A 12,579-nucleotide genomic window follows, 5' to 3' on the forward strand; every position below is an offset into this window, starting at 1 on the left:
GAATTTTTCACGTTATTCTCAATCATATCTGTCGTTTGATCTTTCTTCATGAGCTCATCACACTCCCTCGTACTCCCTTCTTCACCTTGCTAAGCTGCTGCTCCTCATGAGAATCAGCAGCATTCGCTGGCCATCTTCCAGCCACATACTTTATTGGATATTTGTCTACCACTCACAGGATAACAGTAAGAATGTGATTCCCCAACGACAGCAGTAAGATCATGTAAGCAAGCAAGGAAGGAAAAACCCGATACGGGTAGGTATGAAAGAATCATAAATCCTGGCTTGATTTGTCAAGATCAGTTGCTCAATTGTTGTTGGCTCATGCTAAGCAGCGGAGCGTGGTCACCCTCCCCCTTCGCCGCCACTGCCTCACCAAAAATAATTTCAGCATGCTGAACAGCAAAACGGAGGGAATGTTTGTGTCCTTCGGTGTGAATCACACTGAAAGGAAACATTTCCAAATAAATTCTGGTTGTCAAAGCAGACACGCAGAATAAACACCAGAACCCATTTGGATGCAACATGAGGAACATTTTGGGGCAGATTAACATTTTAGCAAGCCCATTTTGCCAAAGTCACTGTGGGAAATGGTGGGAACCAGGGAGAGAATATGACTTGAAATACCATGAAAGTTAAATGTAGATCTGGTCTCTCGGTTAAAGGGTGATCCACACTAAAATATACGCACACAGCAATTCATGCAAATCTTTAGTTATTGGGTGTTGAGAAGTGTCTTGTTTCCACGTGGCTAAGATCAGCTTCTCTATGGCATGAAGAATTTGAGTAAGTCGTTGTGAATGGCCTTTAAAATGACGATGCAGACATCTTTATGAGACAAAATTACCATGTCTTCCTCGCTGCACTGATCCTCATGTTTCTGCGGCTCAGTTATTTAGCTTTGACTATGTGTATTGGATCAAAAATCTGACGCTATTTGGAGACGGGTTGTGTGTGCCACAAACTCCACGATTATTTTCTGCAAAGAGGAACCAGAATAGTTCCTCTGTAATAGGCTGTGGCAAAAAGGACCACCCAGTGACTTATCCTGCAATCCGCTCTCAAGGAGTTGACTCACATAACTATTTCCAGGGTTACACTTAAAAGCCTCCAAGTATTAGTCTCGCGAACACATTTAAAGAAGAATCACGCACTTAAAATAAAACTGTCACACCCATGAAATGGATGACAACCTTTTAGTGTACACTGAGTGGAGAGGTTTACGCAAGCAAGCCAGACAAAATGTTCAGAATCTTAACGCCTGAGTTTTCACAGTAGAGAGAATGTACCTCCTCTATCACAACTGATCCGATTTTGTTACAAAAATTCAGCCACAGGCAAGATTTTTAATGCACGTACATTACACAAGACAAACACAACCGCTTATTTTGAGTCCTTGTGTGTTCCAACATGCTGTTTGCATACCCTTCAAAATGGACGTTAGACTATCGCTCCGGAGAGGAGGCACCGTGAAGACCCTGAAACGATGCATTGCCACAATGCACTAGATGTCTATCCAGTAGTCTACGCACCACTGGTCATATCATAATTTTGGGATATTAATAAAATACACAGTTAAATTTATGTGACCTTTACAGTCCAATTTAAAATTACTTTCAGTCTTTGTAAGGGGAGGTGAAAATCAATACCTGAGAACATGTGGTTGCACAAGTGTGGATTTCTTCAGAATTAAACCATCCCATTTAAACTCAATTTGAACAGAGGCTGGACCTCCACTGTTTTTATGTCAAGTTGCCCATTCCGAAGCTTGAGGACATGCATTCCATTAAAAAGCTGTGTGTGCTCTGGTTTTATGAACCCAGGTTGTGAGAGGGAACGAAAAACAAAACAATGGCGACTGCATGAAACTGTATTAAGGTACAAAGATATATGTTGGGGAGATTAAGACAAAGCTAGAGGGACATTATCCTGTGGATGTAAAGTGTCCTTGAGAGTTTTGAAAGGCGCTTATGAATGAAATGTATTATTGTGATGACTTGATGGCATTTATGTCTTCATATGTTGAAAAACAACAGAAAGGTAGAGTTACTTTTTTCTAAGAAGCTTTTTTAAAATTATTTTAAAAATTAAGAAGTGAGCTTATTCAAAAGTATTAAATTGTGTGCGAAGTGAGCTTCAAACTGCACTTTTTAATTTGTCAGGATTTTTCTTAAGTGGCAATCCAGCCACAAGATGCTCTAGCTTCAACTGTACTGAATTTGGTTATTTTAATGTCTTCCCGCTAAAAATGCATTGTAACCAAGTAGCTTCAAACGGAACCTACAAATGATGTGATCCTGTTTAAAGACATTCTGAATGGGCACTGACATCATGGTTTAAAGAACACATACTGACCTAGGGCTTTTGTTCACATATGTTTCTGACTGAAAAACTATCTTGGTAAGATACCGTGTTTAACTATTCTGTCTCAAATAGGGACTAGGAACTTCTCTTCCCCGTTCGAGTCGCAATTTCATCAACGTGTGTGTTTTGTTGAGTTTGTGTTTCTAGTGTGCGACATGTCTGCATGTATTATTACATTAGACTGCAGGGGTCGGGAACCTTTTTGACGAAGAGAGCCATAAAAGTAAAATATTTAGAAATGTTTTTCAGCGAGAGCCACACGCACGCGCGCGTACGTACAAACGCTTGCGTGCGCGCGCGCACACACACGCGCACTGGCGGCCACTTTTCAACAAAATATCAGAATGTATTATTTAAAATAACTTTGTGATAGTACTCACCGTTAACATGGATGGTTTTCCGTTCCTCGTGTTTGGTAAAAATCCAGGAAAACGATCGGAATGAAATTCAATTTGCCGGTCCAGAGGCGAAGTTACTGCTACCTAGCCTGCACACGGCTCATAAACTTCCACACTTGCAATCTGCAATCTACTTCTCGCAGAAGTATGTCGATGCTAACGTTAACATGGGGCTTGTTAAAATGTCACTGACATTCGACTGTTTCATCGATGGTATTTTTTCATTGCAAATTAGAATCAGAACATTTTCTCTCCTCTAATGCTCCGGTGCATTCAGGCTGAAGTGCACAAGTTGGGCTCATTTAAAGGGGCGTTTACCTGTTTCCACATGACGGCCACTATCATCCAATCAACATGGCGCTTTAGGCCATTCTAGGTCAGTGTCATCCAATCAAAATTGCGCTTTCCGCCAACTGCAGCCCCAACGGGAAATGAACAACGGAAAAAACGACAATATGTATTATAATATGTAATATTTATCGGCGAGCCATATGCAATCATCAAAAGAGCCATATATGGCTCGCGAGCCATAGGTTCCCGACCCCTGCATTAGAGCATCACTGAAAATATAAACCAAAGACTTTTTCTCAGTACTGTACTGTATATTTAACCGTTCAATATATTGACATAGGGCGGCCCGGTAGTCGAGTGGTTAGCACACCGGCTTCACAGTGCAGAGGTTGCCGTTTCGCGTCCCGGTCCGGCCTCCCTGTGTGGAGTTTGCATGTTCTCCCCGGACCCGCGCGGGTTTTCTCCGGGTCCTCCGGTTTCCTCTCACACTCCAAAAACATGCATGGCAGGCAGATTGACCACCGCAAATTGTCCCTAGGTGTGAGTGTGAGAGTGACTGTTGTACGTCTTTGTGTGCCCTGCGATTGGCTGCCAACCAATTCGGGGTGTCCCTCGCCTCGTGCCCGAAGACAGCTGAGATCGGCTCCAGCAACCGCCGCGACCCTAATGAGGAATAAGCGGTACGGAAAATGAAATGAGATGAGATATATTGACTTAGGATGTTTTCAAGTTTGACCAAGGTGGCTAGTGTTGGGGTTGTACAGACTTTTCTTAGGACTGTCACTGAGGATTATTTAAATAAAAAAACATTACATCTTATTTTCTAGAATAGAGAGAGCTTTTTTTTGTTTAACTTATTCACTGCCAAACGTGCAAAGATGTGTCCACTCCAGTGCCAGGGTTTTGACATTGTCCAATTCCAGGACCAAAGGAATATTGAGTTTGAGGACTACATAAACATTCAATGCAGCATAAGAAAGCTTACTCTCTTCTTTCATCCGAAAAAAAGAGTTACATGGGTCTGGAGTTATATGAGCTTGAAATGAGGGCGTCTGTCCAAAATACAATGCAATACATACATTTAACAAAGCGCTGACATGGTAAAAAGGGAAATGCTGCCCCTCGTGGAAGGGAAAAAAAACAATACCAGAGGCCATAGCCAGCGCTCCATCGTCACCCAAACAAGAAAAAAAAACAACAAAACACGAACAAATTTCGGACTGGCACTCTACGTCATATTTTCAATTCATGGTTCTTGGTTGGACTCGAACAAACTTTTTTAACCACGAGGACGTTCGCATTTCCACGCTGCGGTGCCTCACATGGCCCAGAATAGCAATCAGCGATCAGCTGATTATCGTTAGTCAGTATCTGCTGGGGGAAATAACACATTATAAAGGTCCTTAAAAAGCAGTTTATTTTGTGTTGTTTCTCCACCTGCATTCACCAGACAAGCAGATGTTTAACTTTGCTTTGTGCAGTTTCAATGTAGCATGTGTACAAAACGACTGTTTTGAGGATAGAACTTGACATGCAAGTGTTCACCTTGAACACACAAACACGGGTTAAAAACTGCACTCACCATTGAGGCACAAATAGTATTACTCTCGAGGAATTTACAATACCAGCATATGAAACTCAGATGCAGTTCAGGATAAACAAACTAGCTAATGTTGAATACATATTCCAGGGTTCAAACCATACTGAAAAAGGTATTTTCAAGAATCTTAAAATGTTTGGGAAGAGCCCACTTTAAAGTGCTATATTTATTTATGTATTCATTTTTTAGAACTACCCAAGACAGGAAAACAATTTCTATGTGAATGTTTGTTGGCCTAATTGAAAAAAATGAATAAATACAATTTTGCGAGAAATTTTCATTATAAATTATTATTGATCAGATTGTTGAACTAATTGATTGAAGAACTAAATCAATCAATGATTCTTTAAAATATGTCATTGTGACAGCCACTGTCATCAACGTAAAGCTCATTGAATCTTATTAAGTTTTCACTGCAATTCCCAAATTTATTTGCGAATTGAAAATATGATGTGGAGCGCCATTCCTGTTTTCCCATTGTTCGGGTTTTAGTTTTTCTTGCGTGGAGAGGGAAGGGGGGGCGATAGAGCAATGTTCAGACCTCTGGCAATGTTTTTCCCTCCCACGAGGGGGGAGCATTTGGCTTTTGTACAGCCACCCCCACATGCACCTCATATTACTCCAGACACATATAATTTGGCATTTAACTCTTTTTTTCGGATGAAAGGTTTCTTACGCTGCATTGAATGTTTATGTAGTTCTAGAACTTACTACATATTCTGTGGGGCCTGGAATATGACTAAAATGACAAAAACCCTGGAACTGGACTGGACACATTTTTGCACGTCTGTCAGTGAATTAGTTAAAACAAATGTTTTCAAAACACCTTGTGAACACATTAGTATACACAAAATACAGGAAGATATAGAAAATAGTCTACATAAGGTACCGTCTGTGAAATGACCACAGTGTACCATGTACAATGTACCACTTCAAATGACTTCTACTGAGTGTATTTTACAAAGACTCCACCGCATATAGCTATATTTTACATTTTAAGACTGGTGCTGAATATTCCGGAAGTCTTGTTTTTGACTTGGTGACGAGTCCTCACGTCACTGAAGGAACGCCCCTGACCGAGAAAGGACACACTGTAGCAATCACGTCAATGCATTTTGCGGTACTTTGTTTGGTCTGAAAACTTCGTGTTGATCCGTGTTGATGGCGAAATTAGAAGGAAAACACATAAATAACGCGATGGTGAATCCTTGTGTGTTGTGACGAAAATTTTGAGCCAATTTCCACACGGAGATTTGTCGCCATCTTCTGCCTTTTTTGGGTGCGACATCCCCCCCACCCTGTTGCCTCAAAATGACACAGAATAAATTCTTTAATCGATTGCAAACATGTATGCTTTCCTCTTCAGAACTATTTGAATCATATTCATAACTGGATGAGGAACAAGAAAGCATCTTCTCCGGATCTGAAGCCATTGTTTTGATTCTTGAGCAACGCAAGATGTCTTGGCATGACGTCACGAACAAGGGGGCGGGACCTTCTGAAACTGAAACTTTCTCAGATCATTTTGAAGTAGTTTTAAGAGACTTTCGGTCATTTTTATTTGTGTTTTTCACTTGACTAAAAATATCAGCCTGCGTGTTTTGGGTATTTTAGACGCTATAAAACGTATTTCTGATGTCAGTTAGGAAACAAAAAAATGGTATCAGTTGTGCTTTAAGAGGACGGCCCTGGTGGGGTGTGACCTCAACAAGACTGATTCTAAGTTTGAGGGTGAGATGGGTGGCTAACAGCAGCATCTGCCTGAATGTGCTCTTTGCCTTATTGTGTTGAACTACATAAAATGTTCTCTCAGCATTCAATCAACAGCTAAAATATGCTTTTTATTAGCGATCGGTACACAGAGTTGAATAACGGACTTCTTTTCCTTACGGCTTTTCCCTTCAAGGGGTCGCCACAGCCAATCAGTGTCCTCCATTGTGTCCTCCCTGATTCACGTTTGTTTTGTCCAAGCTTTTACATGGGATGCTCTTCCTGACACAACCCTCTGTATTTATCCGGGCTTGGGTCCGGCACAAGAAGACACTGTCTTATGTCCCCTTGTGGCTACAGAACAAGCAACTCTATGAACTTAATTAAAATGAAGATGCTCACTAAAAGGCTCCCAAACTGACAAAGATATCAAATGACATTTCAATTTAAAGTCTCCCGCAAGTTGAATCAAGATAGCATCATACAACAAAACTGATATCATCTGACTTTTGCCTGAAGCAAAATCCCGAGATAAAGTATCAAGCGGAGAGAATGCGGAGAGGTAAATCTATACGAGCATAAATAAAGAAGTAAAATTGACACAAGTGAGCTGACTGAGATTCGGATGGTAATGCAAGTTACAGTGCTGAAGCCATGCAGCAGCTTGTCTACAATGAGAACAGGCTGCATTCCTACGCGATTGATAATTACCCACCAAGGACTCTTCTGGCCAAATTTGCTTGCACCCTCCCACCGTCTCCGTCTTCATCTCGCCTCCCCCCACCACCCATTTCTCCCTTTCACCACCTGACTGCATCCCTCACTTCCATGCCGCACATCCTTTCATTTACATGAGTGCGAGAGACTCGCCACATGCCGTAACAAGTCAAAGGATAGTGGTGGGGCCATGACTCAGGAGCAGATAACTGTTCATTAACATGAACTGTTACATAGTTTCTCCTTCATCTAAAGTTACCCACTTACATTTTCTTGGTTTTTGCCACACCATTATTTAGAACGGGTGTTAATACCTAAAATAGTAGGCTCTGCCAGAGGTGCTGAGAGATTTACATTCAAAGTATTGAGACTCAGTCTGCACCATACACGTATGTTATTACTTGCTCTCAAATGTAGAGAATTGTTTCCCCTTTACATTTTAGCTTGATTAACTTCTTTTTAAGATGTGTGAAATTGTGTTTTCTTGCCATTCGAATAGTGCATTTAAAATCAGATAATTGTTGAATGATCGTTAAATATAAAACTGGTTGGTTTGTGTTTACGTCCTAATGGTGACTTTTTCGAGTTAAGAAGACAACATTAGTCCTGTAATGTTAATGAAGTTTTTATCAACAGTTTTTCCTTGGGAGAGATCATTTTTATTTATAGATAGCCTTGGAAAAAAATATTTGGAAATTTAAACCTATTGCAGAGTTCATCCAGCACGGATTGTGTTGACCCTTTGAGGCACCACTGTATGTTAGCTTCGTACCATTCCAAGGACAGTATTGCTTTTATACCTTTGACTCTAGGTAGTAATACAGAGCAATGGCAGATTTTGGTGTAAATATTAAGTTACAAGGTTTAGTGTGGATGAGAAGGTTTCTTCAGCCGTCATCTGTACAAATTTGTGTGAAAATAAATACTTTTCCTCTTCTACAGGGGTGTCAAATTAATTTTTGTTGCAGGAAGTATTGCAATTATGGTTTCCCTTGGAGGGCCTTTGTGAATTTTGAAAAAAACAAGTATGATACACATTTAGTCACCTCTGCATACTGCATGCACATCGCAGAATAAAGTGACAGATAACTAGCTTTAAAATCAGAAGTCAAGAACAGTGACTGTTACTGTAGTTTACATATGACAATTTGAAATTTTGGTTCAGACTTTGCAGACAACCCCCCCCCCCCCCCCCGCCCCAAACACAAACATTTTTTTCCCATTTTAAATGTTTGTTAGATTGCCTTGTAGGTTTTTCAAGGGAAGGAGGGTACAGCCCCCATTTTTGTAAAAAATACATCTTGGAGTTTCATCACTGGCTGCTTGTTGAATGTTTTTACATTTCAATGGCCAATTAATATGTAATTTTCCCAACTCATCGGGCACCCTTTAAAATAATGTACTCAACACACATTTGACTTACTTTTTGTGGCAACCTTTAACCTCTACTTAGTGGAGCCATTCATGCAAAGATTGACCCTTTCAGTAGTTTTACTTTCAGTTTCGCTTGGTTGATACTTGTTGGAGGAATCCAAATGTCAATTTTAATGACTATTATGAACACCATCGTTCAGTCTTTTAAATGTGCACTATGATAACTTCATACAATTCAACCAAATGTGGCCAACGGAAACATAAATCAGAAAATCACATTTGGAAAATAATGCAAACAAATGTGTGGCTTTGATGAATTACGGTACATATTTTTTGTTCATCTAACTATGAAATATGAACCTTTGGACAACACTTTAAGCACTGGGCTAATCTCGTAAATAATTTGATCTAAAATATATCTACATACTGTATATTTTATACACACACACGCACACCCGCACAAATATATACATACAGATAAATAAGGAAATATACATCATTTACATTACATTTATCTGTTACATTCATCATTTTCACACAAAAAATGATGTGAAAGTCACTGTATTCAGGTTAAACAAAGTATAGCAAGTAAGCAGGAGACAGCGCATGCACTCACTTCCTGGACCAAAACCTACAGACCTACAGATTCCTTAAAAATAGGATAGACCATGTGCAGCACACAAACTAATATCCTGCTCAAACGGGGCAACCCAATCGTGTTTATGTGATCCAATGTTCGAAAAGGAGTAATCCAGTGGTCATTTAACAACACTTTCTACTTCTCTCGGTCTACATCTCCTTCTCATAATACTGCTGCTGTAAATTAGTCAGACCATTTTATTTATTTTTTATCTATGCCTGCATTTCTTGAAAATCCTCTCATTTGCCCATGTTGTTGGTACGCGTGTACACCACTTCAGAGAAAAGCCTTCAAAATGAAATTACTCCAGTCCTCCCTCAAATGAAGAATGCTATATAATTTTAAGCACAACATTTTGCAACATCCACCCATGTTTGTGTATGTCAAATATTGTTTGCGATAAGAAGCCGCCGATGAGTTACTCATCAGCTAAGACTATTGATCAACAGTGTCACTCTTCAGTCTTGAGTTTCTTTCCAAGATGAAGCAAACACACACTTAATATACATACAGATACATGATCGTAAGTGTTTACCTACTAACAGCCCCTAAACATCTCCCAAACAATGAGGGCAAAGAAGAAAAAACCCTCACCTCAGCAGGGACCATGTTTCTGTCTTCTCCCCAGTCGTTGACACGTCTGTGTTCTAGTCTTGTCTCAAACTTTATATTGTGTATTGCTGTTTCAAGCCAAAGCATCTAATGTGCCTGGGGGGATTACATAATTCACCTGTAATCTCCATGGGTACGTAGATACATGTCCCGGCATGGCAGGGTGCAATAGAAGGAACACCAGTCGTGCGACACACCCTCTCAAAACAAATGGCTCTGCCTCAGCCTCACCTAATGCGGCAAGCGCACAAGCGAAAACACAAAGGTTTTTCCTTCCTGTGTGACAGAACTGTTGGTAGTTCGTTTTTCTTTTAGAAAGTGGGGGGGGGGGGTCATTGGATTAGGAACGCAACTTTCAAATTCTAAAGTCGAAGGAGGTATCCGACTAACACTGTCAGGTGAATCAAGTAGAATCCATACTGCATATAACATATACACACACACACACACACACACACACACACACACACACACACACACACACACACACACACACACACACACACACACACACACATACATACATACATACATACATACATACATACATACATACATACATACATACATACATACATATATACATATATATATATATATATATATATATATATATATATATATATATATATATATATATATATATATATATATATACACACACACACACACAGTGAGACCTCAACTTACAAACACCTTATCTTACAAACTTTTCGTCTTAAGAACCTCTAATTTATGAAAATTAAATCTTATAATAAGCACAATTTTCATAATATACACCCACCACGGCTGGCGGAGTGATCTTCGGCGGAAGCACACGACCGAACAGCGCTCCAGCCGGCGCTACTTTGCGCCACCCCCTCTCATTGAATGCACACGTCAATCGCCTACTTGGAGCTTTTTGCTGATAATTTTACTATGATGGGACCGAAAAAAAACACACCACAGGCTCGTGTTCAGCCCAGGAAGACACAAAATAAAATCACCGTCGCTGAGAAGAAGGAGATAATTGAAAAACACGAACGAGGTGTGCGTTTGTGTGATTTAGTGGCACGGCTATGCTAAGTCAACCATTGCTCCCATTCTCCGGAACACAGAAGCCATCAAAGGTGCGTCGGTTGCAAAAGGTGTTTCCGTGCTCTGAAAGCGACGGTCTCAGGCAATCGAAGAAGTTGAAAAAAACTTTATTTTACAGCACAGTTTATTTCTTTAATTACAGTCCTCATGTAATGTGCCTCTCTTTGTGACTTTATGATACAATGCAGTGTATTTCTTTCATTACAATACAATAGCACATTTATTATACATAGAATAAGGTATGTTGTGTGTAGTTTTAAGGCTTATTTAGTTAAAAACTATATTTTATGGAAACCCGGGAACGGATTGTTCCCATTTTAATGGTTTTCTATGGGAATTTTTTTCTTGAGATACACACTTTTCGTCTTACCCACTCTGTCTGGAAACCAATTAAGTCCGTAAGTTGAGGTCTCACTGTGTATATATATATATATATATATATATATATATATATATATATATATATATATATATATATATATATATATATATATATATATATATATATATATATATATTAAAAAAAAAAATCCTCGTCTCACCCACCATGGGTGGTGTCTGTCCCCATTTCAGCTCGGGTCCTCTACCAGAGGCCAGGAAGCTTGAGGGTTCTGCGCAGTATCCGTGCTGTTCCCAGCACTGCGCTTTTCTGGACCGAGATATCCGATGTTGTTCCCGGGATCTTTTGCAACCACTCGTCGAGTTTGGGGGTCACTGCCCCAAGTGCTCCGACCACCACAGGCACGACTGTCACCTTTACCTTCCAGGCTCTCTCCAGCTCCTCTCTGAGCCCTTGGTATTTCTCGATTTTCTCATGTTCCTTCTTTCTGATGTTCCCATCACTCGGGACCGCTACATCCACGACAACGGCTTTCCTTTCCCCTTTATCTATGACCACGATATCTGGTTGGTTGGCCATTACCATCTTGTCAGTCTGTATCTGGAAGTCCCACAGGATTTTTGCTCGGTCATTCTCCACCACCTTGGGAGGTGTTTCCCATTTTGACCTTGGGGTTTCCAGTCCATACTCCGCACAGATGTTTCGGTAGACTATGCCAGCCACCTGGTTATGGCGCTCCATGTAGGCTTTCCCTGCCAGCATCTTACACCCTGCAGTTACGTGTTGGATTGTCTCAGGTGCCTCTTTGCACAACCTACACCTTGGGTCTTGTCTGGTGTGGTATATCCCTGCCTCTATGGCTCTGGTGTTCAGGGCCTGCTCTTGGGCAGCCAGGATGAGTGCCTCTGTGCTGTCCTTTAGGCCAGCCCTCTCTAGCCACTGATAGGACTTCTTGAGATCAGCCACTTCTGCTATGGTTCGGTGGTACATCCCGTGTAGGGGCTTTTCCTCCCATGATTGTCCCTCTTCCAGCACCTCATCCTCTGTTCCCCATTGACTGAGACATTGTCTGAGTACATCATCCGTTGGAGCCTTCTCTTTGATGTATTCATGGAGCTTGGATGTTTCATCCTGGACAGTGGCTCTCACACTCACTAGTCCCCGGCCTCCTTCCTTACGGCTTGTGTACAGTCTCAGGGTGCTGGACTTGGGATGGAACCCTCCGTGCATGGTGAGGAGTTTTTGGGTCTTAACATCCGTGGTCTGAATCTCTTCCTTTGGCCACCTTATTATTCCTGCAGGGTATCTGATCACTGGCAGGGCATAGCTGTTTATTGCCCGGGTCTTGTTCTTGCCATTGAGCTGGCTTCTGAGGACTTGCCTCACCCGCTGGAGGTATTTGGTCGTAGCCGCTTTCCTTGTTGCTAATTCGAGGTTGCCATTGGCCTGTGGTATA

The 12,579-nt window shown here is 40.9% G+C and overlaps 1 protein-coding gene across 1 annotated transcript in view; it reads right to left on the minus strand.

Annotated features, from left to right (window-relative positions):
* The window catches only part of LOC148893742 (uncharacterized), a 35,251-nt gene extending 25,409 nt beyond the window's left edge, over positions 1 to 9,842 (minus strand). Inside the window, 1 exon segment of the mRNA XM_089003563.1 lies at positions 9,689 to 9,842. Within this exon segment, the coding sequence (XP_088859689.1) occupies positions 9,689 to 9,793 (105 nt within the window). The 5' untranslated portion in view covers positions 9,794 to 9,842.
* Positions 9,843 to 12,579: the final 2,737 nt, after the last annotated feature.

This window comes from Hippocampus bargibanti, linkage group LG09 (assembly GCF_051943395.1).
Source record: "Hippocampus bargibanti isolate YZ-2025 linkage group LG09, ASM5194339v1, whole genome shotgun sequence".
Classification (NCBI taxonomy): Eukaryota; Metazoa; Chordata; class Actinopteri; order Syngnathiformes; family Syngnathidae; genus Hippocampus; species Hippocampus bargibanti.